This window comes from Cordyceps javanica, chromosome 3 (genome assembly GCF_051103115.1).
Source record: "Cordyceps javanica chromosome 3, complete sequence".
NCBI lineage: Eukaryota > Fungi > Ascomycota > Sordariomycetes > Hypocreales > Cordycipitaceae > Cordyceps > Cordyceps javanica.
Genome location: NC_139297.1, coordinates 4,088,690 through 4,115,491, shown reverse-complemented (window position 1 = coordinate 4,115,491; position 26,802 = coordinate 4,088,690). Strand labels below are relative to the sequence as shown.

The 26,802-nt window shown below is 51.9% G+C and overlaps 8 protein-coding genes across 8 annotated transcripts; 7 read left to right on the top strand and 1 right to left on the bottom strand.

The window, feature by feature from the left end:
- Positions 1-1,330: 1,330 nt before the first annotated feature.
- On the top strand, positions 1,331-3,733 carry V2A60_005435 (transcription factor domain-containing protein; the record flags this gene model as incomplete). The annotated part of the gene is made up of 3 exons (XM_083256747.1): positions 1,331-1,467; positions 1,566-3,422; positions 3,478-3,733. The coding sequence occupies 3 exons, from the start codon at positions 1,331-1,333 to the stop codon at positions 3,731-3,733; spliced, it is 2,250 nt and encodes a 749-aa protein (XP_083112873.1).
- A 3,641-nt stretch (positions 3,734-7,374) lies between these two features.
- V2A60_005434 (glycosyltransferase family 32 protein) lies at positions 7,375-8,358 on the top strand (the record flags this gene model as incomplete). Its single annotated transcript, XM_083256746.1, has 1 exon — positions 7,375-8,358. The coding sequence occupies one exon, from the start codon at positions 7,375-7,377 to the stop codon at positions 8,356-8,358; it is 984 nt and encodes a 327-aa protein (XP_083112872.1).
- Positions 8,359-10,209: 1,851 nt separating this feature from the next.
- V2A60_005433 (uncharacterized protein) lies at positions 10,210-10,533 on the top strand (the record flags this gene model as incomplete). The annotated part of the gene is made up of 1 exon (XM_083256745.1): positions 10,210-10,533. One exon carries the CDS (start codon positions 10,210-10,212, stop codon positions 10,531-10,533), a length of 324 nt encoding a protein of 107 aa, XP_083112871.1.
- A 378-nt stretch (positions 10,534-10,911) lies between these two features.
- On the bottom strand, positions 10,912-13,093 carry V2A60_005432 (uncharacterized protein; the record flags this gene model as incomplete). Its single annotated transcript, XM_083256744.1, has 3 exons — positions 10,912-12,269; positions 12,338-12,913; positions 13,018-13,093. 3 exons carry the CDS (start codon positions 13,091-13,093, stop codon positions 10,912-10,914), a joined length of 2,010 nt encoding a protein of 669 aa, XP_083112870.1.
- Positions 13,094-14,943: 1,850 nt separating this feature from the next.
- On the top strand, positions 14,944-16,716 carry V2A60_005431 (uncharacterized protein; the record flags this gene model as incomplete). The annotated part of the gene is made up of 2 exons (XM_083256743.1): positions 14,944-15,963; positions 16,021-16,716. 2 exons carry the CDS (start codon positions 14,944-14,946, stop codon positions 16,714-16,716), a joined length of 1,716 nt encoding a protein of 571 aa, XP_083112869.1.
- A 2,187-nt stretch (positions 16,717-18,903) lies between these two features.
- Positions 18,904-20,367, top strand: V2A60_005430 (acyltransferase-domain-containing protein; the record flags this gene model as incomplete). Its single annotated transcript, XM_083256742.1, has 4 exons — positions 18,904-19,094; positions 19,183-19,426; positions 19,476-19,924; positions 20,004-20,367. 4 exons carry the CDS (start codon positions 18,904-18,906, stop codon positions 20,365-20,367), a joined length of 1,248 nt encoding a protein of 415 aa, XP_083112868.1.
- Positions 20,368-22,355: 1,988 nt separating this feature from the next.
- Positions 22,356-23,530, top strand: V2A60_005429 (PUA-like domain-containing protein; the record flags this gene model as incomplete). Its single annotated transcript, XM_083256741.1, has 4 exons — positions 22,356-22,911; positions 22,969-22,986; positions 23,042-23,158; positions 23,250-23,530. The coding sequence occupies 4 exons, from the start codon at positions 22,356-22,358 to the stop codon at positions 23,528-23,530; spliced, it is 972 nt and encodes a 323-aa protein (XP_083112867.1).
- A 1,310-nt stretch (positions 23,531-24,840) lies between these two features.
- V2A60_005428 (major facilitator superfamily domain-containing protein) lies at positions 24,841-26,610 on the top strand (the record flags this gene model as incomplete). The annotated part of the gene is made up of 1 exon (XM_083256740.1): positions 24,841-26,610. One exon carries the CDS (start codon positions 24,841-24,843, stop codon positions 26,608-26,610), a length of 1,770 nt encoding a protein of 589 aa, XP_083112866.1.
- Positions 26,611-26,802: the final 192 nt, after the last annotated feature.

Below are 26,802 nucleotides of genomic sequence, written 5' to 3'. Positions count from 1 at the left end.
ACGTGGCTGATAGTGGCGCGTATGAAAGAAGAACAAGTGGCGTGATGCTTTGTCTGGGGTAAAACGGCATGTGCGTTGGGCGATTTGGGTTCATGATACGGAGAGAGGCCAGGTCTAACTACCTAGTTTAGCTAGGGTCATGATGAGGCAAGAATGATGCTGGAGGCTCAACTGTGAGTCCAGAGGGTAAGTACCAGTTATTAGTGCTGTTGCGGCGGGAGGCCAAGCGCAGCATCCGCTGAAACGCCTTATAACTCCGAGGTGGGGGAGCCCTGGAAACGGGCAGCCCACCTGCTGAATACAGTGGCGACGTCTGTACTCCGTACTCCGTACGGATACCTCGAACAGCTCAGGTTTTCGCAACTGCGCCCATCAGAGAGACCATGCATGACAAAGCCACTTTAAATCTTTTTTCTTCAACACCCACGTAGATCCTCCTACTCTTTCCACACTAACCAGCCATTCCAATCATCAGCCATCCATCCACCACATCCATCCATCCCCCTCTCAGCTCCATCCAACCAGCACTCACAGCTCCTTCCATCCGCTAGTCAGGCAACAGGCAACGGGCAAACAGGGTCTCTACCATTTTGCTGAACGCCAGACATGGGGGGCTCCACACAATTGCGACGCCGAGAAAGCTTCCAACAACATCCAAACGCCAACCACAACTAGAGAGGCAAAAAAAAAAAAAAAAAAAGCGGACATTGACCTCGCAAACTCAATGCCGAACATGACTTAAATGCGGACCCAATCCTCGGTGTCCAAACTGCGAACCCGAACCCAGGCCTTACCCGGGCGGCTGGCGCGAAGCAAAATAACTCTCTCCTACCAAGTGGCGAGGTACGTAGGTCGCCAAGTATCGCAGCAGCTCGGCCACTCTGCTGCCAACCACACTGTGAGAATCCCCTCCTCGCATCTACTTGCCCCCTTGGCGAAGGTAACATGGCTTACAATTTGTTATAGATTCTCCCGCATCATATTCAATCTGCTGCTATATAGCTTCTATATTATTGAATCGCTCTTGCTACTCCATCTTCACTGCCTAGCGCCCATGTTGCAATACCGCACGAGGCGCTGGTATCCCTTCATCTCCTGCCCTCGAAACGGCTTTTCTTTGCAATTATATCAAAAGACCCATATCCAGCGGGCCTTGAACCAAGTGTGGAGGTTCTCCACGACCACCTAGCCCTTGGACGTCAAGCCGTATATCCGGATTGCTGTGTTTGCGGCTGCTGCCTCACCTTCCCTGTCCACCTGTCAAGGTTCACTTGACACACACGCGATTCCCCTTCTAATACAACCCACTATCCCCGTACCTCGCTCTCCAATGCCCGAGGAGGAGCAGGCCTCGGTCGCACTTAGCCAGCATGATGGCTCCAGCGGTGACGAAGCCAGAGGCAATGCCTCGACCGACTCTGCTGGGGGGTCCAAGAAGCGTAAGCGCGGCAGGTATCAAAAGACCTCGTGAGTAACTTCCCTGCCCCGGATTCCATCAGTCTTGGCAATCGTATATACAATCACCCTGTTTGTACTCGGTATGATTAACTCGAAAAAATCTGCAGATGCGAACTATGCAAAGCCCGAAAGGTCAAGTGTGACCGAGCGGAGCCTGCGTGCTCTTGGTGCGCCCGCCACAATCGTACATGCGTCTATCTCGAAAGACAGAAGCCTGGGAGCCGCATAGGTTTCGGCCTTGAGCTAGAAGCCAAGGTCAATAGGATTGATGCGCTGCTTCAAACCCTTGGTCGCCGGGTGGAGGAGCACATCGCCGAAGGGCACGCTGCACCTCCGCAAACACTGTCACCGGCCATCAGCAACCATACACAGTCTCACACCGACTTATATGCGCAGGACAGAAATAGAAGCAGCCCTGCCAGCGGCGCTCCGCGAAATACACCATCAATAGTGGCCGGCCCGCCACCGTCGCTTCCAGGTCAAGGTTGGGATGACGGCGACCAACGACTGGGGCGAATGCCTGGCCTAGGGATGAATACCGACTACGGCAATGCGACACTGCCTGCCTTGAGAATCACACCGCTTCGACGAGGACCCTCCTCATTGTCTGCTGGTACAGACTTGCCGCCTCAGGATATCGTATACACGTTGGTCGATCTATATTTTAAGCATTGCAACACTTGGTCCCCCATTCTGGACCGCAAAACAACATTCTCAATCTTTTTCGGCTCGACATCGCTGAGTGAAGCGGACCGAGTTCTGCTGCATGCCATTGTGGCAACCACGTTACGATTTCTGAAAGATGCGAGATTCTCACCCGAAATGCGCGCTCACTACCACGAAACCTCCCGCCAAATTGTTCAGATGTACGCCATGGAGCACGTCAGCGTCGAAGCTCTGCGTGCTCTTGTCATTGTTTGTCTTGATGAGCTCGGTACTTCAAATGGACCGCGAGGGTGGAACTTACTGGCATTGCTGGCGCAGAACGCTCGACAACTCAGCCTCTGCGAGGAGAGTAGCGTTTTTCTTTCAGTTGAACCCAACGACGACTCACCAATGACTGGGTCTATCAGGCGCATTGCGATCGACCGACCACAATCTTGGATTGAAGATGAGGGCCGCAGGCGGCTTGCTTGGATGGTCTATCTCCTCGATCGATATGCGACTATTGCTACAACGACATTTGATTTCATGTTAGACGATAGCAAGATGAAAAGGGTGTTGCCATGCTCTTACGATCTCTTTTCTCGCGATATTCCGGTGGAAACACGTTCTTGGGGCTCAAGTCCCGATCAGCACGGGGCGGCGGGTCTTGTTGTAAACAAGCCGGACAATTTGGGTAGTTTCTCGTACCACTGCGAGATTTTACGGATCTTGAGCAAAGTTCATGATTTTCTCAAGGCACCTCTGGACATCACATCTTCCTCTGATATGACAGCCTGGAGAGATGCTTATCGATCGCTGGATGCCTCGCTCGACTCCTGGTTGCGAGGGCTTCCTGGCGACTACAGCAAAATTTCTGCTTTGTGTCACTCGGACCCCGCCAGTAGAGTTGCCAACTGGTTCATGCTACACAGCGCCTATGTCACCGCGGTTGTACGCCTTCACTCTTCAGCAGCATATCCGACTGTGCGGTCACATCTATTCGTACCCTCGCACTACGCCATGCAGCGCTGCCTGTCAGCTGTGCAGAGCTTGGGTGACATCGCACAAGATGTGTACGAAGCTAGTGGGCTGGATCATCTCGGTCCTCCATTCATATTCTCTCTTTGGGTCGCAGCTCGCCTTCTGCTTGTCCACGCTGCGACAATTGGCTGTTCAGTCGACCCTCGTATCGAGTTCTTTATCGAGATTCTAGGGCATGTTGGGCAGTACTGGGAGGTGGCCGATAACTACGCCAAGGTTCTCGCTCGTGTAGTCCAGCGTGGAAGACATAGTGATATGAATTTTAGCGCCATGCGACAGTGAGTTTTCCAGCACCATCTTGACATCCGGAGTGTGCTAATTTGGCCAATACAGAAGCGCACACAGTCTCGTCACACTGACTGAGTCAACTCGACAGACAGGCATTGAGCCTACTTCTACTCAAATCACCTCATTGAGCGAGCTGGATAATATCGACGTCTTTGACTTTTTCAACTACCCTAAGCTAGCTGAGCCTGCAGTACGGGCACTAAATGGTCAATCACAATCACAGAATACAACAAATGGCGAGGCAGCAAGGTTACCGGATCCTGAGTCTGACTGGCTTGGATTCGTGCCGCAAGGAGCATAGGCGGTTTACTATGTACTTACTCTCTTCCATTTCGACGCAAATATACCCAGGTACCACTTTCGAAAATGGCAGGGTACTGAGATAATGCCTGGCGTTGAATGAAACACTTAGTCCATGCTACATCACGAACAATAGTCAGAAACCACACGGCCACTGTCTGGTATTGCTTGAGCTTTTCGGTCTTTGTGGCCTAGTCCTCACTTAACACGCGGGTACCTAACATCAACCACTCTAAACGGGGCAGATGCTCAGTGAAGATCTTGGTCACCCAATCCTATATGACGTAACACCAAAAGGAGCCCAATGTGTCATGAAGAGACGTTGTCTTTCATGGTCAAACTCTAGAAGGCCTCAATGATTGGCAGCGGCAGGCGGTTGCATCGGCGCCCGGTCTAGGACCCTACAAGCGAAACAATATCCAAAAGCGTATACTGTGTAATAGATTACAAACTCTATATGTAGCTTATTACGGTTCCAAGTACTTATTCTAAGTATGTTGCCAGTCGCGAAAGTTCAGAAGTTGCAACACAGAACGAATAGCCAAGAGAGAAACACGAAGTGCCAGCTTTCGTAACCTACCGCTGTTCCCACTATCCAAGAGGCTCCTATTTGAGCGCCAAAAGGTGTGTCTGCTGCGTATCTCGAGTAGGGTAGGCGGTAAGAAATTCCTCAAGCGCGTTTATGCCTGCCACCTCGAGCATCGCCCCCAAGTCAAGCACGGTGGATTTCACGGGTAACATACAGGTCCTTTTTCTGATAGACGAAGAATATTGGGCACACGACGGGTAATGAACCTAGAGATTCGTTCAAAGTTTGCCTGTGAAGCGAGCTCTGATCGAAGAGTGATGGCAAGAGTCTGATCATTGCTTTATGTGTGAGACGATATTTGGACAGTTGTCAGCGAGGAAAAAATAGAAAATAAAATAAATGTCCATTAACAATAACCCATGTGGCTAATGAGAGTGTGATACGTTGGTGAGGATGAGTGCCTTGAAAAGCATGTTGGGGACAAAAAGCCAAGACTCGTCCGGATAGACACTCAACTTGGGAGCACCCGACTAGCTAGACGGCGGAACGAAATGCACACTCAAGTCTTGATTTTGTACGTTGTTTAGTTGCGACTGGTAACGATGTGTCTCGTGTGGCTATGTAGTCTGCTTCCTGCTGCTCACCCTTCGGAGCAACACTCCCTCATTCGGTGTGAGACTATCTAGACGAGGCCTGGAGCATCTTCTTCAGTCGGCCGCATCGGATGTCGCCAGGACGCTGTTCATATCGGCAAGAATGGACAACTTTGAGACTATGCGACACCTTCTCAGGCGGCGAGGAGATGTGTGTCGCGTTCAAATTTGCATTCTGTATCACTGTCGCCATCATACTTTTCTTGACTCCATCGCTCATACTCCGTACTTTTATATTGCTATGGCCGTGATGACCAACCCACCTCGTCTTGCCCGCAGGGCCACTGTCGTGCAAATTACTCAACGATACTTTTCTCGTCCTTTTGCATCGCTCCTTAGAAAAATAAAAATTATCGGCCATACTGTTCTCCATGCCGGAACACCACATTTCCGGTACGTCTTAACACCAGCCACCACGGCGGGTCAAGGACGAATTGTGTTGGGCAACAAATGCAAATTCCCAGTCGTCAACATCTGATTTATGACCCATCTGCTACGATTTACCATTGCGACTAACTGTTAGTGCTTGGAATGTTCGCAAGCAATGACCACGTTCGGTTCTAATATTGCGGTCCTCACCGCAAACCCACAAAACTGCCTGAACGTTTAGTAAATTCTTGGTCATGCTCTGTTGTCTTTCCCTCCCTCTTCTTCAGCCCTTTCTTTCCTCGGCATTTTCATGGCAATGAGCTCTCCTGCTCTAAAAGAAGATGGCCATTTGTGAGGACGGCCGCGGGTAACTTGGGAAGGAAACATGTATTGCCGACTTTGAGATTCCCTCGGACTGATCGCGATAATCAGAGCATGATAGGAACTTATATAAGGTTAGACGCGAGTTGGGACCTCGGCCACGCCTGCGGAAACGGGTGGGCCTGGGCTAGTTACATGCAGCCGGATGAACATATACTGGTATATCCACGGAGAGCAGTCGGTCAACCTGGCTGGCTAGACAGACAATGATGTAGTTAGCTGGGCCAAAGGCGGCTCCACAGGCCACGCAAGTCGAGGCTTCGGGCATTACTACTTGCGTCGGTTAACCACGGTGGGCTCGCCGGAAAATTGCTCCTCTGTCATGCCATGCATGATAGATAGGTCGATCTCTCGTACAGGCAAGAGCTGTTGCAGATGCCCTTCGAACGGCTTGAGAGTAAAAATAAACTACCTCATGCTTGCACAAGACCTAGCCTAGCGCCCCAAGTTTCAGTCTTCTCCAGATAGGCTGTTGCCGCAGCGCGCTCGATGACTCGAACAATACTGGCTGTTGAAATGTGACAACGCAGAGCCTGCAAAAATGAGGCGCAATTAGAAAACAGTAGCGACGTATACGTACACTTCCCTTTCATACGCCTCTCCCTAAACGCACGTCGTTCTTCAACGCCCGGCCACCTTGGCAAACTGGCGCGACAGCGAGATGACGCTCTCACTTGACCAACTGGTTTACTGGCAGAACCAGCAGTGCTGTTTTGTGAAGCGGCTGGTCGGCGATAATGGCCTGACACAAAAGTCCCTTGCAATATCCAACTTGGCCAAGCAGAGAGGCCCCCGCAACTGTGAGGACCACCAGCCAGCCAGCCCTACGGCTCATGCCGCCCATTCGTAACAAGGGGCTGCGCCGAAAGGGGACAAGCGGCACGTTGCCCTCGACGTCGCCCCGGCTGACGGTCGCATTCGTTGGGCGAACCCGACGGCGACGTGACCCGAGGGGCAACGTAATCCCATCGTGGCTCCGTGTCCTTTGCCCTTGACCCGAGATGGACAGGCTCTCCCCAAACGCACGCACGCACGCGACGTGACTGGCTCATTGCGCGAGAAAGGAGTGAGTCGCAGGCTCCCCTTCTCCTTGTCAGAGGCAATGCGATGCCGTTTTTTGGGGGCCCTACAGGACAATCATTTTGTCCCGCCGTCTTTTCAGCCTCGTTTGCCGAGCCCGGTTGGCGATGCGGCGCAGTCATCGCCCTGCCATGACAAGGGAAAACCCCCCCCACGACCGCGCGCGCGCGCAGTGGAACTCATTTACGAAGCAACCCCGAGAGGGTGGGCGCCCCGTCTATAAAGCGTGCTGGTGTCGGATTCCATATTGAGTCAGGCGAATCGTTGCAGCCTCCTTGTAAATGTATTGTGTCACCGGGGCGGAAGCGGGTTCGTGAGGCTCGAAATGCTTGTAGGAACGAACGATGTAGCACGCGGTCCCTGAATGGACCTGCATATATTCTCCGCGTCATACTCCCACAAGCCTCTGTCGTGTAGCCTGTTTGCTCCTTTTTTGTATCAAATTTCATCACAGTCACTTTCATTAGCCGCCATCTATCTTTTTTCATATACTCCTAATCTCTTCTCCTCTTATGTCATAGCTCTTCCTTCAGCCTTACTCTATCTTACCCAACATCGGGATCTGGTATCGTCAAGCCTTCCCGACTGTTCCACCGACATTCGATCTTGGCAGGCCAAGACGGAGCCATCATGTCACTCTGCTGTTGCAAAAGAGCCTCTCGCATCGTGTTGCTGGTCAGCGCGGTTGTAACAATCATTCTTTTCCTGCTACTCCATCATATTCTCTCCCCGAGCATCGCCTCCCCTGAGAGACTCAAGGAAGCCGCCGACACCATCAATCACTGCCATGCAACGACAAACAAGACAAATCCCCGAATACCAAACATCATTCACCAAATATGGAAGGACAAGGATCTATCTACCTATCCTCTCACAGCGTCTTCTGGCACTTGGGAATCTAGATTTGAACACAGCAACTACACGATAAAGCTATGGACCGAGGCCGATATTGTGACTCTCGTCAAAACCTCATATCCGTGGTTTCTGTCTACATACGAATCTTACAAATACAACATCCAACGCGCTGACGTTGCGCGATTGATGGTGGTGCATCACCAAGGTGGCGTTTACGCTGATCTGGACGCTTACCCTTCAGTCGATACTTCGGTCGAAGCTATATCCTGTCTGCAGAATCTTGGTTATCAGGCTATCCTGGCTCCGACAGGTGAAGACCGGGGCATCAGTAATCACTTTTTCATGGCCGAGAAAGACTCAGAGTTTTTGCTGTGGGCGTTGCACGAAGCAAAGAAGAGGGCCATTTCCCTTTCAGGGCGGTTCATGCTACCATATATGGCTGTATTCTGGTCGACGGGCCCCATGATGATCACTTCCGTCATGAATGAATACGCCTGGCTGTATAACCAGGCCGCAGAAATCAAGTCCATGGCGGTACTAAAGGACTCATACCTCCATAGCTTCCTTCACCACGCCGCAGGCCGATCCTGGCATGGATCTGACGGTCGTGTCCTCAATTACATTGCGGACCATTTCAATACCGTATTCGCCCCTATGTTGATTTTTCTCTTTGCTGCTTCTGCCGCAGTATTGGTTGCGCGGCGCTGGGGACAGGTTCGTCCGCATGTCTACAACGCTGTCCGGTTGTCGCAGTTTTAAAACAAAGCATAGCTTACAGGAGTTTGACGGGATGTTATTATTTTCTTGTATTAATAGAAATTAACAGATACAGCAATAGAATTCAAATCCAGAGTGTGGCTGCGGCTTCCACGCGTAATATAGTTAATACTGATACAGAGAGTTTAATGCATCAATCCATCCATGTCCACACAGAAACCGAAATTAGACTGGTCAGGTCTTATCACAGTACTCTTCGCAGCTCTCGGCGCGGTTGGCACGATCTGAACTGGAAGGTGCCCCTTTGGACTAGCTTTGCCGCGGCATCAGCTCCTCTCCCTCATCCAAACATGCAAGCATCATTCTCGCCGCGAATTTCCTCGATGTGCAATGGACAATTGCTACGTCGCGCCCAGCTCCTCTCCTTATGACGTTTTGATATACTCCGGCAAACGACGAGTTGCGGTTGCGCAGTCCTCGGTCCAATCCTCATTTGATCAACGACCAAGTCTCACGAACACGCCCGAGCCCGATGGAGCATTGCGCAACTTTCGATTCCGACCACCGCCGACCAAGGAAAAGAAACCTTCGCAGTCGATACCGATCTCTATTCCTCAAAGCGATCGATCGGAAACGGAAACGGACACGGACGGGACTTGGTACACTGCCAGCACCTCAGACTCAAAACATGGCTTCATCGACCTCGAGGCGGGGTGCGGCACATGGCCGGGCCTGCCGCGCAGTGTCCCTATTTGGCGTCGGATATGGGGAAGCATGTTTCGATCAAAGGTGGAAGCCAAAATTCAGCACCCGGAGAGCTGCAGAGATGTTGACTATAGAGTTCGCCGTGGTACTCCCTTGGTCAAATTTAGCTGCTGGCTGGGTGTCTTTTTCGTCTACCTTGGAGCGCTACGTGCCTTGATAGACAGTCTCGGCTTTCAGTGCGCTGTTTCAGAAAAGGGACTGACTGGCGATAAGCAAGTCCTGGCTTCCCTCATAACCTGGGCGAGCGCAATTCTGGGAGCCGCAGCAGCATTCCTAATTGGTCAGGGTTACTTTGGGTATAACTCTTTGTGCCTCTCCATAAACTGGTATTTTGAAACTAATGGAGCCAAGTTTACGAGCTACAAGGGAAAGAATGGAACGTGTTCGACAAACCTCGGTCACGTTGGCATACGCCTTCATCAAAACTGCTGGCGTGCCAGGTGGTGGCCACTCGCGAGGCGAATTACCGCTGATAGTTTAGTACGAAGAATTCTGAGCCATATTTCCCTCCTGACTCTCACTAACTGGTATAGCGAATGTCTGGCGCTGCTAACGGCATATCCGGTGGCCCTTCTGCACCAAGCGCAAGGGAATACGTGTGAGCCTGCGGTGACAAAGTATTGCCAACAAGTTGCCTACAAATTGAAAGAGTTGCATGATGGCACAAGAACGATCGTCCAGTCACCTAATATCATTTACCAATCGAGAATGGCGCGCCGGAACCCTCCCAAGCAGCATGTCCGGGTGGAATTCTTCTTTGAGCTGCTTTCGTTGCACCTTGAAAAAGAGTTTACCCAACACTGCAGAAAGACAGCAGGTCCATCTTTGTCACCACAACACATTCTTTACAACTTGCGTAATCATTTCGAAAACATCGTCGACAGTCGCTACCTCGACCCTGGGCGGGCCCCCATCGTCCGTGAGTGAACAAACACACAATTGGCTCCTATATAGCCATCCCATTAACTCATCACAGGGGAGAATATTGACATGCTAGCTCTCGCTGGACGAGAGTGCACAGTGTACGCTGGGTGTGATGTGGTGCCCATAAGTATGCTTTGGACTATTGACCTCTGCAGCAGGGCCATCACTTTGACTATGCCATTACGGCATTGTGTGTGGATCACCATGACGTCTGGCTGGCACTTGACATGGCGAATGTCGTTTCTGGCGACGACGTGCGCCATGGTGATGATGGTCCTCGCCGAGATGTGGTCGCTGTGGGATCCATTCGGTCTGGGTATGAACACGTTCTCTTGGACACTGGGCATCGCCTCAGAGATTGACAACATGCTCAACGAATTCTACGAGAGCGAGAACAAGGTGCCTGTGCGCGAGCACAAGTTTATGGATGTGGGTAACTCTCACTCGGACTCTGCTTTCACACAGACGAGCGCGACGCGCACGACGCGCACGACGCGCACAAGTAGCGAGGAACTGAGCGCGCGGTAAAGGGAGGCAGTGGGCAGGAAGCAAAATATCCTTAACGGTTTAATATAATGGACTATGCAAGTATACATAGCCGATGGTATGGGTACGCCAATCGCTAGAAAAGTTTAATAATGGTTTGTAGAGCAGGAGAAGGAGAGATACATGTCGAAGAGCACATATGAATTCAAGACGGCCCCATTAGTTGCAACCAACGCCGCTATTAGTCACTTCATAAGTTTTGAACAAGAATAGAAACCAAAAAAAAAAAGAAAAAATTGTTCTCTACCGCTCAGTGAGAAAGAAGAATCATCAAAAAGAAATTACACACCCCTACCTAGAGGTATCATTTACTTCCTTGTACCCGGCCGTTGCTTCATTTCACCTTTGGTCGCCGTTTATTCAAAGCGCCAGTATCGCGACAACGAACAGGACGGCGGCAAGCAGCTGCGCCGTGGTGGCCGTCACGCGGGTCCGGGCAGCCGCGTTGTCCTTGACAATGATGGGCTTGCCGTAGTAAGTCGGATTATAGGGCCCAGGCGGGGTGGTGGTGTTGGTATTACCCTTCCAGCAGTAACGGTCGTAGCACTTGTGGCACTGAGCAGGGAAAGTGGTGTTGGTTCTGTAGAAGCTGCGGGCGAGGATAGCGCAGGCGACGCAGGCGGGCCACTCGGTGTCGCGGGTGGCGTTGAGCTGCGTGGCGACGGCCCAGCCGTTATCGATGAGGGCGGCGCGCTCGGGGTCGCGGACAGTCCAGGTGAATGTGGTCAGATTGCCGTTGTAGACGTACGGGTGGTTTGGCAGCCAGACGATGAGAGGCGCGACGCCAGTGCCGTGCGCGGTGAAGTTGGTGGCATTGCAGCCAAAGAAGGTAGGGCGCGTATTGAGGCCCAAGTTGCGGATGGTGTTCTTGTCCGGGACCGGCGCAAAGGGCACGTCTCGGAAGGCTGATTGCTGCGAACGCTCATAGGTTGCGGAGAGAGCAGAGCCGTCAGGCCAGCCATATTCTGTGTCCGATGACGCATCATAGGCAAAGACGACGTCGACGCCGCGGTCAGGGACTAGGTGCGGGTGGAAGGGCACATTTTGGGCGTCCTCGCTGCCGTCGACCAAGTTTAGACGCGAGTTGTTGGCGTTGCGATTGGTGGCGACATTGAAGCCACGAAACGGGTTCGGCGACCACTCGGCAATGTCGTAAGCGGTAGAGTCACTAAGCGCAGAAATGAGCTTTGCGGCAGTCTTGATGGCGAAGTCGGGCACATCACTGGGGACATATTTTCTATTGTTGTCCTTGAGGTAAGAGATGGATTGCGTGTAGACGGAGGACGTGGTGCCCATGACAAAGCCGGCGTTGTCGAAGCCCGCAACGCAGCTGCCCTTGTCCACCACATCGCCATCTTTAAATTGGGTGCCTACGTAACTGAGAGGCACCCACCCAGAGAGAGTCGGATCCGAGGAGCCGAGTTCCCAGGGCGTAAACTCATATACCGTAGAGTTGGTGGAAGTGATGACAGTCTTTTCGGAGCTGCGCCCATTGGCTACTAGAAATGGCATCGGTGCTTTGCCTGTAGAAAAATCTGCATCGTTGGCGATGGAGCTCCATGTATATCCTGGCCCGCCATTGCTGGCGTTGACCATCTGATATGCCAGCATGCGGCCCCAGTAGTCGCTTGCCGAGACGTTGAAGCTGGCCTTGGATTTGCCCTCTACTTCATTGAAAATATCTGTATAATATCCACGGACGCTATACTGGTCGGGTCCTGTTTAAATACAAGTTAGAGTCATTGAGTTCAGTATCCGCTGGTTTGTTACAGCGCAGGGCTCATACCTTTGAAGATGCTGTTTTCCAGTTGCCAGATTAGGGGCGCGTCAACGGCGCTTTGCACCGAAGTGAAGTTATTGACATACAAGCTCCCGACTAGCCAGTCGCCACCCGAAAGCCCGGATATATAGGTCGCGCTTTGCAACAGGCCACCGAAGTTGCCCTTCTCCTCGCTGCCCGCGGAGCGACTATCCCAGGCGGCAATGGCTCCAGCGCCACCAATCATGGCACGGTAGCCACCTCCAGAGATGGCAATTCCGATGTTGGGGAGCTTTGTAGAGTTGTACGTAACATTGCTTAAATATTCTTCGCTGTCGAAGCCGGTTATCGCGAGACGTTTGAGAAGACGGCGCATGTGAGATATCGTCTCCTTGCGCCGCTCGGGGATCCAAGCTCTTTCGTCTGGGCCGATGGAGCTTCCTGAGCGAATCTTTGGAGGGGGGTCCGGGCATGCTGATGAGGATGGGACATATCCGGACGGAGCGGCGTTTACGGCGCGGTTGACGAAAGCTTTGGAATCTCGTGTGTCGATTTGGGAGGTTTCTGGCAGGTCAAGTGGCTCTGCACGGTTGTGGACTCGTACTGTATTCTTTGTTAGATTATCATGCTTTTATATGAGGCAACTGGCAGGCTATGGATGCCAACATGTCACACAAGTCGACATTGGCAAAATAAACCCGACGTACCAATTTGGGGCGAGTCGGCGTGTCCCTGGGACATGCACGCTGACGCGGCGGCAAGCAGGAGAGCCAGGTGCTTCATGGCTATAGTATATGGGCTGTATTATTGTTCAACATGCGGCATCAAATCGTCAAGTACCCACGGGGTTCGCCAGCTGCGCCCGTGGGGGTGTATTTTGCGTTGTGAAGGCTGTCTCGATGTGGCGTCGATGTTCAGGAAGCAAAGTGGTGTCGTCGAGGGGGGGGGCGATGCGTAGGGGTCTCAAGAGTATCTCGGCGTGGCGGCGCGCAATGGTGGAAGTCCGCAGTAGAGCCTGATGTTGTTCGAATTGACAGAAAAGGCGGCGACGAGAGATTGCGGGGGGGGGAGACTGAGGCCAAAAGCTGGAGGTGGTTGTAGATTGTAGACTTGCTGTTTGCTCGCGAGCCTTCGGTTCGACGGAGCCAAGCCCTCGGGCCATTTGCCAACGACCTGCTAATTAATAGTAGGTACCTACTCCGTACTCAGTAGGCACTTGGCACGGAGTACCTACTAACATGGCGGACTTTTTAGCGGAGAGTCTTGGCGTGTTTTACTATTAGGGTGGACAAATTGCACGTTTACAGGGGGGTTCGGTGGATTTCAGTGGGCTGAGGTACCCAAAAATTCATCTAATAGTACGGCGGCAGCGACTTACTGGTATGCGGCAGAGCCAAGAACACCCCGCAGTGCAGTCACAGTGGTGTGCCAACTGCCGTAGTAGCCAAGAATTTGCAGCCATTGGTGCGCGGCGATACCGTATATCGCATCTTCGCAAAATGCTCTCTATCTTCCCGCGGTCGCACATCGTAGGCCTCTCGCCAGATACACCCTGGCCTTTCGCCGACGGCCCCTTACAAGTCCATCACTACCTGACCCGGCAGGCTGGCACATGAGCACTTTCGTATTACTTGCCAAGACTCTCCCATGATCATGTTTACAAAGCTACTTACCTGGTAGGTGTCGGAAACATGCCAGTAGCTACGCTAATGTCCCACCCACTGGGCTATTGTCGCCTTGGCTACTCCGTACAGGGGCCCGACACGACTGTTGCTCGCACAATGAATGTTGATACCGCTCTCCGTCACCGGCGCGCCCACGCAGCTCTGACACGTCCCTTTATTACGATTGACTAAAAGCTGGTAGGTCGTGATTGCCATTTTTGGGGTGCGACGGACGCTGTTTTAAAGCCGGTGCTCTCGTTTCGGCACAAGGCTCCTACAATCTGGCTGCTCGCCTTGGGATCATCCATTCTTCTCAAACAAACACTACTTATTATACTGCGTAGGCTTGTTCATCCGATCAATGGCACTTGCTGCATTTCCTGACAAAGCTTTGTTAGCACTACTGCCGCCAACCCGATCAGATTCGTCCAACTACGCAGACGTAGCGTAAAAGTTCCCAAATCCTAGCCAATCCGAATTTTCATCGGCTTCATCAGCCTGGGGATCTCTGAGACGAGTGCAGCAAACAATATAGCGGCACTAGTGGGCTCAATGGCGCTTCTCCTGGTTAGTCTTGATGCCCATCCGAACACACCAGCGAACGGGCCTTTGTTGCTCACTACACTTCTGCGCGTTGCCACTTGATTCGTTGCAGCAGTTTCATACATACACTATTTCTTACCATGTTTTTCTAATGCATACAGAGCAGTCGCAACCCGACTACACACTTTTGTAGTAGTGACCACTTCCAAATTGGGGCTGATTTGCAACTGGAGAGCCCTAGCCATACGTCATCCATCTAAGACAGATCCAAAGTCACGATTCGGCGAATCAAGTTCCCGGAGAAAGTCTCCGAAAGTCACTTCAGCCGAAGCTATGAATTCAATCCATTGGAACCTCTTTATATACAGCCATACACCCCCGAATGTTAGCCTTCCCATCTGAGCGAAGCAGCCACCAACCGCCGTAATGGCACACATTACCATTGCCGTCGGTATCTTCCTCACCCTGCTCTTTCTACTGTATATATGGGCCCTCCCGAAGCCTATCCCTGGCATCCCTTACAATGAAGCGTCTGCTGGCAGACTTCTAGGCGACGTTCCCAACTTGATATCAGATATCAAGCGTCGTGGTGATGTATTCCTCTGGTTTCGTGACCAGAACATCCAATCGGGTTCCGTGATTAATCAAGTCTTTACAAATCTCCTCGGGAAACCGGTAGTCATTGTAGCCAATGCGCACGAGACGCGAGACATTCTCGTGAACCGCAGCGCTGACTTTGACCGGACTGTCTTTGTGAGCAATCTACTCAGGCCTATCATCGGCCAGGGCCAAATCACCTTCCCGACCGGGTCCGACTGGAAGTCGCGCCGCCGTCTAAGCCAGGATACCATGTCCGCACGATTTCTCAAGAACGTGGCGGCTCCCAACATCCACGCGAGCTGTTCCGTGTTTGCTCGGCTCTGGGAGCAAAAAGCCCGCTTGGCGGATAACAGGCCTTTCAACGCCGAGTTGGATCTGTTCCATGCAACGCTTGACGCGGTGACCGTCTTCACCTTTGGCAATCAATACCCCCATCGGGCGGTGCTGCCAGAGCTAAAAACATTGGCAGCCAAATCCATCAGTGATATCGAGCGCGGGGCAGGCATTGATGATCCAGTGCTGTTTCCTCACTGCAAGATTGACAAGGAGCTCGAAAACATCACCGACTTCATCGATCGAGCGGAGGTTGTGCAGTCAATGGGCTTCCAAGACCTGGGCTGGTACTTTGAGACTTCGACGACGCGGTACAAGGTTCTGAAGAAGGCCAAGGATGAGTGCATCCGGCGAGAGGTTGCGAAAGCGCTCGAAAGAATGAAAGACTTGGACGAGACTACAGCTGAAGAGATGGCACGCCATGGCGTTGATCTGATCGTCAATCGTGAACGAATCATGGCTACCAAGGAAAAGAGGCAGCCGGATTATTTTGGTGAGGCGGTCCGAGGCGAGGTATGTGTGCAGCTGCATAACAAATCGTATGGCCGTTAGCTAATACAGAAAACGTAGGTGTTTGGTGCCATTGTCGGCGGGCATGACACCTCCAGTGCCGCCATGTGTTGGACGGTAAAGCTCCTCTCCAAGGAGCGCGCAAACCAAACCGCCCTACGTCAGGCACTCCAGTCAGCGTATGCCACAGCCCTCGAAGAACACCGCGAGCCCACCGTGGACGAGGTGCTAAACACTCCCCTCCCATACCTCGACGCCACCATCGAGGAGCTCTTCCGTCTCTGTGCCGTAGTGCCCATGAACTCACGCCAGGCCGTTCGCGACACCGAGGTGCTCGGCCGCGCGATTCCCAAGGGCACCGTGGTCCTGCATCTCTCCACGGGGCCGGGCTTCACCATGCCATCCTATCAGGTGGACGAGAAACTGAGGTGTAGTTCCGGCAAAGATGGCACCATGAAGAGTTGGGCCGATGACGACATCGGTGTGTACCGGCCGGAGCGGTGGCTGGTTTACGACGCCAACGGCGAGGCACGGTGCGACCCCAACGCAGGCCCGAGCAATAGCTTTGGGATGGGCCTTCGATCATGCTTTGGTAAGAGACTCGCGTACATGACCTTTCGCCTGCTCCTGGTCAGCATTATCTGGAACTTTGAGCTCTTGGAATGTCCGGAGAAGCTTTCCAGCCCGCTCGGGAAGTTTGGTGTTGTGTACAAGCCACAGCAGACGTATGTCCGGTTACGAAAGGTGGCTTTTTAGGCGTTGTGATGTACTGCTAGAGCTCTAGATTCCGAAACATGTTCTCCGCACACGTTATTTATCCGCCTATTTAAAGCTTACACGCTGGAATTTCTCTCTTATTTTTTTTCTATTTTATGATTCTATATTCTTCCATTTCATCTACAATATCAGTGTACAGCAACTTGAGCTGATTTACGTGACCTGGACACGAGTATGCTAATTCCCGCCGGGTCGGTCAACCGAAGGACAAGCTGAGCAAATGACGCGTGAGGCCTCGGGCTTTGAATGTTCTTCTAAAATGATTGAAACAAAAAAGAGGTTCGAAATCCCTGTGAAATCAGTAATAGGCCATACTCGAGCATTATCCTGCAAGACTTTCAAGTGGTTACAAACCAAGGTTTGGATGACAGTCTCGAGAGCCTGGCTGTGAGGCTGTCCTTGCCGACAAGAAGTACTTGCACGTCGGTCAGCGATCTACAAAACGGGCCCTCGGAAAAGCATGAATGGCAATGTATTTCTGAAAATGGTACTATAATTCGTCCGACAACCTATGATCGCACCTCATTCCGAACGCATGCTGGTTTGCATAGTCTGCTGACGAGAAGAGAGTACTACTTCTGGTAGAAGGAGGGATTATACGGAGTTGTGCGACGTCCCAGTGCCCTTGTTAGAACTTGACTGGCGATCGAGTCCTTCAAGCTTCACTCGTGCCCCTGTTCATATTTTCGGCTGACCTGATTATTTGCTAGGTACGTACAGATTCACTCTCTTCTCATGTGCACTCGTTGGGAGTTGCTGGGTTTAGCAGGGCCCTAAGCAGTCCTTCTGTACGACTATTCTTGACTAGTTTAACTCAATATAGGGTTACCAAAGAAGTGGCAATCTACTGGTATAGTTGCGTGCCTCTTTCCTTGTGATAGGCTTAGTATAGGTTCAGTTAGCGTAAACAACGTTTCATACATTTTCATGCTAGTTCACCAAACGGTCCATTCACCTTTTTAATAATAAATTTAGTTGCGCGTAAATACTCTAAATAATAAGCTAGCTTCTTCCTATCGCTGGCTACCTATATCCGCAGGTGCTATAGAGAGTCGCTAAAAAGGCCAGGATGATAAATCTTTCAAGTTGATATACCACGCTAGTTTAGTATTGGTAAAAAGCGAAAAGCGCCAGTGAGGAGGTGGACAGGCCAAGTGCGAAAGCATCTCTTCAGTAGTTTGGAACTCGAGCATGAAAGCAAGAGCATGACCACACAAAGCCACAAACTATGAGAGAGCAAGTGTACCTGACACAGCAGACCACCAGAACGCCTTAGTCAGGGCTCAAATCAGTACACCTCGCTGGCTTTGTCGTCGATTCATTAGCCTGAGCTATCGGATTGATTTTATGACAATGGATATGGGCTAAGATAAGTAGGAGTGTAAACCGCCAGCCTATATGGGTGGATGGCAACGTCTTCAGCTCGTCAGCTATTCAACAAGCTACAAGTTGATTGGGTTGGGTGAGCCAAAAATCATGCATTACAGGTAGCGCCATGGGTCTGGTATCATTCTGAAAAGTGACAATGATAGTGCTCAGAGATTCCAAGGCCAGCGAACTGCCATCCATGATGAATTTTCGTGTGCTGCTGGCTTCAAGACAATACACCAGCCCTAGCCCTTTCGGACTGTAGTTTTTGTTCATTTTACCATGTACTATAGCCCTCGGGGGCACCTTTTTTCTGCCTTGGGGCTTTCCCGGCGTTAAATAATAATACAATACAATACCAACCCTATTCCATGGTAACCCTAACCCTGGACCATGAACAGCGGATGGGTCGTATAAACTTCGGTTAAATCTGTCAGGCCAACGGATAGTTGTCTACTGGGTAGCTGTTGCTACTAAAACAAGTGCGTCCGTGCCATGTAGCTTCCCGCCACCACATGAGCTACCACGCAGCCCAGCTTCACAAGCATCACCTGATTGCCTTGCTAGGCACGAGAATGCCTGCCTGACCACGCCTGGCTCACTCACCCTACAACTGCATCCCCGCAGAGTGTTGGTTCTTGAGCGGAGAAGCTAGATTTTTTTTTGGTCATTCTCCTCCTCTCGGACTCGACAATTTCGGTCTCAGCACTGTTTTCATCTCGCTTCTCGCAACGCGAATAAGCAAGTTCTTCCTCGGCTCTGAATTCCTGCCATCGCATCTGCTCCACACAAGCTACCATGGGCCAAGAAGATATCCCAGGCCCAGATGCGGCCTTGGGGCTGAACGGTGGCCTAAACGACACGACACAAAAGCCCGCGTCAGCTTCCCATGCCGCTCGTCATCCGTCCGGTAAGGCCGGCCATGGCCCGGTCGTCAAGTTTCTACGCGGTCTCGCTTTTGCCGTGTACTTTTGGTCCTGTACTATCGTGTACGTTGGGTTTCCTGGAGGACTTTTGGCAGCGCCGGCAGCACCGGCAAGACGAGGGGCACTACTAGCTAACACACTCATGTTGTAGTATTGGCATCACGCAACTGATCGGCGCGCCTCTTTATTTCGTCAACAAAGAAATGTTTTATGCTTGGATGGCCATGACCAAGCAATCATTTGCCCTCGTCATCACCGTCATGACCAGAATCTGGGGGCGCACCACCATTCGCGTCAGCGGTGACGAGTCCGTCGCAGGTCAGATCAGGAAAATGCCCGACGGCACCGTGCAGTTTGACTTTCCCGAGCGCATGGTCATGATTGCAAACCATCAGGTGGGAAAGCCGACTACGCTCGTCCCTTCATGCCGCTAACTAGTCTCAGATTTACACAGACTGGCTGTACCTCTGGTGGGTTGGGTATGCCAATCGCATTGCTATGCATGGCCATATTTACATCATTCTCAAAGATTCTCTTCGGTGGATTCCGATTATGGGAACAGGAATGATGTTTTTTGGCTTCATTTTCATGTCGCGCAAAATGGCAACGGATCGCCCACGCCTCGCCCACCGTCTGCAGAAGCTAAGTCAGCGAAAGACTGACCCCAAAGGCAATAAATATCACGATCCCATGTGGCTTCTACTATTTCCTGAGGGCACCAATCTATCCTCTAACGGCAGACGCAAGTCTTCCAATTGGGCAGCGAAAAACGATCTCAGGGATCCCGAGCACGTCATGCTACCACGAAGTACGGGCACATTCTTTTGTCTGAATGAGCTCAAGGGCTCGGTAGAATATGTTTATGACTGCACAGTTGCCTATGAAGGTATCAAGTACGTCTTCCGATCTTCCTTCTCAATTCATTTTGGCCGATAAATCCAGAAACAACGCTAATCCTCCTCCGTAACACAGACGTGGCGAATATGGAGAGGAGCTCTTCACGCTGAGCGGCACGTATTTCGCCGGCCGCCCTCCCAAATCGGTCAACTTTCACTGGAGAAGATTCCGCATAGCTGATATCCCGCTCGATGACCAAGGGGAGTTTGAGGAATGGCTGCGCGACGAGTGGTATAAGAAGGACGAGCTGATGGAAATCTTCATGAAGGAAGGACGATTTCCTCCGTTGCCTGAATCAACGACTCCATATGTCGAGACAGAAGTCAAGACAAAATCGCCTTTTGAAATTCTCCAGATTTTCACCGTCCTTGGTCTTGTCGGTCTCATGTGGAACAACGTGCGAAAGCTGTACATAGCCATCACCAAGATGTTTGGATAAACGCCTGCTCTGTGCAAATCTGCACTTTACTCTCTCTCGGACCTTCTGGTATTTATTTTCTCCTGGACAGAACATCTCCCTTGCTCGTGATCTCCGGAGCTAAGGCCTCGAGTTTTGGTGGAGGGGTGCGACCGATCCACGGCCCTGCATTGCCGTGGCGAGGGCTGTGCCTACCTTCCCAGATATTCTGTGACAGTTCCTTCAGCGTTGCCTCATCGAATGACATGAACAGCATTATATTTGGCCCTTTGTCATCCTGTTGCCATGAACCGCACCCAAGGAGCGCTTCGGCTTGCGTTGGGCGCTGAAGCCAATACTCTGACGAGCTGTGCGCATCATTATCTCTCAACATGAGAGTCATGCCTGGTGAATCAATTTTTGATGTATCTTTAGCTGACAGTCTATGCGGCGAATTGCTCCAGTCAGACTCAGCAGACGAGACGTTGATTGCCGTCTCATTGAGACCAGTCGTGCACTGATGCGTTGGCTGAGCCTCCGAGGACAGATGGCAGCTGCCACAGTGACAGTACCTCTTTGACTGGCTCAACTCTATATTGCCATAAGAAGGTCTAAAGACGGAGGGACACTGCCAGTATGCGCTGTTGGCAGCCGGATATGGTGGTGTGGGGCATGAAGGCATGTCATCTGCAATGGCAAGTGAATGGGCCCGCTTGAGCATAATGAGGATGGAGTTATGAACGATGACGAAGTATACTTGGCTTGGTACGACGTGGTAATTGATGAGGATATGCCAGCGCAATGATCAGGCTAGTGGCAGAGCAGCAAAGACAAGGTAGTGTGAGTGGTAGCTAAGGGCATCGATGTATATGTGGTGGGGTCTGGGTAGGCTTTGGAATAGTGCTAAGGAAGTTTGAGAAACAATATGGAAGAAAACCGGTTTCATGGAAAAACAATGAAGAGAGAGTAAGAGAAGAGGAAACTAAAAGGGAGGAGGGTGGGAGGGTATTTATGTGCGGGCAAAAGACTTGGTCAGCCTGGTCACTGGCCAATCAGAGGTTAGGCCTGCCAATGCATGGCACGCCTCTCGGCTCGTCATTCTGCTCCGATCTTACCAAACAACTGTTATCCTGGGCTTGTCCACGATGGGCCATAATTTCGTCCCATGTATGTTACAGGTGCGTTGTTAACATGCTGGAGCGGATGGGTTGCTTATGACGGCATGCTCTCGCAGATGACTTACACGACGTGCTGCATCGGCGGCGTCTGAGGCCCCGCGACGTTTTCAACATCATCTCTGGAAACCCCTCGACTTTGCACGACTTCTGATCGATTTTCGAGATGGAAGCGTCCAGGTTTGCGCTGTTGCGTGGCTGTTTAGTTTGCCGACTCGTATATGTGACTTGCGATAACAGGGATGCGAAACTGGCCACGGGCGGATTCCGGGAACTCTAGTTGCACGCTCACAAATGGGGTACCTTTGACTTCTTTGCAATCTCACTCCTTTCGGTATATATATCATTAGAACTCCAGAGGTAGGTAATGGGACTTGTGGACGAAAAAGTGAGTCTGTTCTGTTAGTGTGACTGGGTAGGAGATGGGAGGCGTGTGGGCTTGGGACGAGGGTACACACTTGGATTAGCCGTCAGAGCAGCAGCGCATGTCTAAAAAATTGTTTTTGAAATTGTTTTATATCTCGCATAGTATATTGTTCTTACATGATTCATTTTTAGCTTTAATTTACGCGCATTCGTGCCGTAGATGGGCATCATCCTGTGTCTCGCGGAATCAAATGTCGTTGAATCTGTAGGTATGGGCTGAGGCGATCTGATATGTAAGTAGCACCCCCCACATTCACCACTAGCCAACCACAGTGCCACCTTTGTGAGTTTGCTCTGCCACGCGCATGTCAAGTCAATTACAATTCTTGGACCGGTTCACGCCCGCCCCAGTGCATCGCAGCCATCACTGGAAGTTGCCCCTTTCGATTTGCCCGCAAGCGTATTGCTGTACAATCCTTGCCCAGCGACATGCCTGCGCGTAAGCGCACCAGCGCGGCCGCCAATGGCACCAACACGGGTGAGCCCGTCACTACGCGGCGGTCATCGCGTCAGGCCGCCGCAGCAGCCGCGCCAAGGGCCGAAGCAGAGGCCAAGACTGCTCGAGAACCTGGCACAACAACACAATCTGCAAAGTCGACCTCGGCCAGACCTACCAAGAAAGACGCAGGCAAGGTGCCCTCCCGAGCCAATGCCAGCGTAAAGCGGTCCGCGCCGCCCGCGGAGGACGCAGACCCACGACCGGCCAAGGCCACCAAGTCAGCCTCCTCTACCGCGAAATCTGACAAGAAGCAGAACAAAAAGGCCGGGACCTTGAAAGATGACGAGAAAAGGGCCACTAATCGAGCAGGGTCAGAGGATCCGGACGTGGACTCGATACCGTCCGTGAACCCAGATGCTCCGAAGCACGAGGGCGAGTGGTACTGGCTGATGAAGGCGGAGCCGGAGACGCGCATGGAGAATGGTCATGATGTGAGGTTCTCGATTGATGACTTGAGGGCCAAGACGAAACCCGAAGGCTGGGATGGTACGTCGTCTACATTTCCAAGCTACTCCAGCTGCCGCTAACATGTCATCTGGACAGGTATTCGTGCATACCCCGGTATGGAGGCCGTATTGTCTTGCTCTTTTAGTTTTGTATTGCTAAGATCCCGCAGCGCGCAACAATATGAGAAACATGAATGTTGGCGACAAGGCTTTCTTTTACCACTCGAACTGCAAGGAACCTGGTATTGTCGGCATCATGGAGATTGTCAAGGAGTTTTCCGAGGACAGTAAGTATCCGACGTTTCTCTCTGAACCAAGGCCGTTGGCTCTTCACTTCCCCCCATCCCGGTTACGATTCCTTCTAATACGAGAATGCAGAGAGTGCCAGACGCCCTGGGACTCCATACTATGATCCCTCCTCGACCAAGGAGAAGCCAAAGTGGGATCTGGTGCACGTCGAGTTTCGCAAAAAGTTTGCCGTGCCCATCTACCTCAAGGAACTGCGCAAGATGGGCGAGGCGGGCGGCCCGCTGGCGGAGATGCAGATGCTCAAGCTGGGACGCCTGAGCGTGAGCAAGGTGAGCGCTGGGGAGTGGAAAGCGCTGTGCAATCTGGCGGATGAAAAGGCCGAGGAAGCGGGTCTGAAGCACGAGGAATGATTGATAGTCCATCATCTCATGTATAAATACATTGTACTGTCTTTTTGCCTTGTACGGGAAAGAGTGTCATCTAGCGATAGTTCTTACCTCTGATTTTTTTTTTTTTTGGCGCGAGTAGTTGCCCAGTGCTAATTCGGGTTAAGGCAAGGCATTCAGCAAAGTCCTTCTCGAGACAGAATAAAGTCGAAATAAATATGCTTACGGTGTTGCATACTGACTGACACATAATGTGAGCTTGACGCAGCACAGTTATGCTATGAGGTGTTGTATTTATTGAGCACTAATTTGGCCGAATGGATGGATTTGGCGGCATTGGGCACTATTTGGTTGCCATGATCGATCGAATCGAAGCAGATCGAGAAATAGAGCTCTTGAACTGGGTGTTTGGTTAAATTCTAACAACGTTTCCAACCAAGTCCAGATTTCACAATTTCGGTTTTCCTTTTTTTCTCGTCTCTACATTTCGGCGGCTTACGTTTCTGGCGTGGCTCATGTCACCAGCGTCCATCAAGGAAACGGCAATACCTGATCCGCTAACCAGAGGCCAGAGACTCGAAAAGATAATTCTCAAGTTCAGTGGCAAGAGTATACTTTATCTCATGGGCACCTTTACAACAAGCTTCCGCGACCAGTCCGTGCAGGCGTGAGTGCCTCCGTCTTCCGCACGGTGGGTGCCTGCTTCGCCCGTGTACCAACTGTCCAGGTGCCAAGCAAAAATGCTGTAGGGCGCTCCGACACGCACTACTTATACAGTGGGTTTGTACGGTGCGTGGGCCCCCCCGACACCGTTTTAGCGCTGGTGGGCTCAGCCCCTGTTTGACAGGCTGGGCCGAGCAGCTCAGCCATGATTATTTCCGCGTGCAGGGCAATCCAAATTCTGTCCTCTGTCCGTACTTCCATCCATCATCGAAGCCGTTCCTTTTAGGCTCGTCTTTGTTTCTTCTTGTCATTCGTTCTTCTCCATTGCTGCCTATTGCGTGCACACTGTTGTTTTTCTTCTTCACTCGCAGTTGATATAGGTCCTGATCCCAGTCGTCCATTCTTAATCTTACGGCCCCTCGCCGTCGCTCCCCGGATAGGAGGGCTCACGTCTTCTCATTCAAGCTCCACAGCGCCCTCTCAGTTTCAATATATCATTTGGGCTTGGCTTTCAGTGACTCAAGCTATACTCATCAATCCGGTTACATATGAGTCGCGGCGGAGGTGGGAACGATTTATAAAGCGGCTGCAATTCCGGAACCGCCTGTCCCGAATCAACTCACTGGCTGAGATTGATTAGTTCCATCCGAGGCAAGGTTCAGCACGTCACAATGAGGCTAAGCTGGAGGCTCGGCCTCGGCCGAGTCGAATCTGTCGACTACTATGCCGGCGTTCTTGTGCCTCTGGAGGAGGCTCATCTGCACAGTCACTCAGCCCGCACAGGCCGTGTGGAATTTGAGGCTCGCGACTTTGAGCTTGACGACAATGAAGCCGGCACGAGCAAGGATCGTGGTGATGATGAGGAGCGTGAGGGAATGCTGCAGATGGACGCCGCCGAGTACAGCATTGACGGGCTACGCAAAGCTATGCGCGATGGCCGCCGCGGGCAGTGGAGTGAGTATGAGATCAAGTCCAAGCTCATCAACAAGGCCATCCAGGATATTGGCATGGGCTCCTACAACTGGCAGCTATTTGTTCTCTGCGGTTTTGGCTGGTTTGCAGACAATCTTTGGCTTCAGGGCGTCTCGCTGACGCTACCCTCCCTGTCGGCCGAGTTTGGCATCGACGAGAAGACGGTACGGTATACCACCAGCGCATGCTTTGTCGGTCTATCCGCGGGCAGCTTCCTCTGGGGCATCGGCTCCGATTTCCTGGGCCGCCGCGTTGCTTTCAATATGACGTTGCTCATAACCAGCGTTTTTGGTGTCATGGCTGCCTATGCCCAGACCTGGGGTGGCGTCTGCTTCTTCTTTGCGGCTTTTGGTTTCGGTGTTGGGGGAAATCTACCGGTCGACGGTGCACTTTTCCTCGAATTCCTCCCCGACGCTTCAAGTTCTCTTCTCACGCTTCTGTCTGTCTGGTGGCCCATCGGTCAGCTTGTTTCCTCTCTTGCAGCTTGGTTCTTTATCGCCAATTGGCCTGTTGAGCAGGGTTGGCGCTACTTCATTGTCACTACTGGCATCGCGACTTTTGCCATGTTTATTGTCCGATTTTTCGTCTTTCATCTTCTCGAGTCACCAAAATTCCTCCTCAACAAGGGTCGTCAGAATGAGGCCGTGGCGGTGATTCATGGCTTAGCTTACAGGAACGGTTGCAAGACTTGGCTTACATCCGACATTCTTGATGAGGTAGCTGCCGAGGACTACCAGCGTGCCGAAAGCTCTTCGACCCGGCAGCGCTTCAATACTACTTCCTCCACGAACGTCCTCATGGCCAAGCTGAAGGGATTTTCTACCGACACAATGCGACCCCTATTCCAGAACAAGACCCTCGGTCTCGCCACTGGTCTCGTCTGGTTCTGCTGGGCGAGCATCGGCATGGGCTACCCACTCTTCAACGCCTTCTTGCCCCAATACTTTGCTCGAACCAATGGCAGTCAAGACGGGGGCGTACAGTCCGAGACATCCCCCATTTCCAACGAAACCTATCGCAACTATGCCATCACCTCCATTATGGGCGTGCCTGGCAGTCTTCTCGCCGCGTACCTCGTCGACCACCCTTCTCCATTCCTCGGTCGTCGTGGGACTCTAGCCAGCTCCACCTTGCTCTCTGCCATTTTTCTCTTCTTCTTTGTCTTGTTTGGCACCACGCCCAGCGCGCAGCTCTTCTTCTCTTGCGTGGAAGCCTTCAGCCAGAACATCATGTACGGCGTTCTGTATGCTTTCACGCCCGAAATCTTTCCCGCGCCGGTGCGGGGAGCCGGTAGTGGCATGGCCAGTTTCCTGAACCGCGTGACGGGTCTCATGGCACCGCTTCTGGCTGCCAACATGCCTGGTGATGGTGCGAGCACACCAATCTACCTCTCCGCAGTCCTCATTCTATCCGCATTCGTGGCCATGTGCCTGATTCCCATTGAGACGCGAGGCGCACAGCGTCTATAAGCATTCTGTTCACGGCACATCCAAAGCGTCGGCAGGTCCTTTTTATATATTTGTAATACAAGATGTAGACATTTGTGCGCCATGTGCTCATGAGGGCATCTTTCGTTGGGGCGAGCATTTTTCCCTGGGCGGACAATTTCCGTCCATGTTTTATTATCTTCTAGAGGTCTATGATATGTTCGAGCACAAACC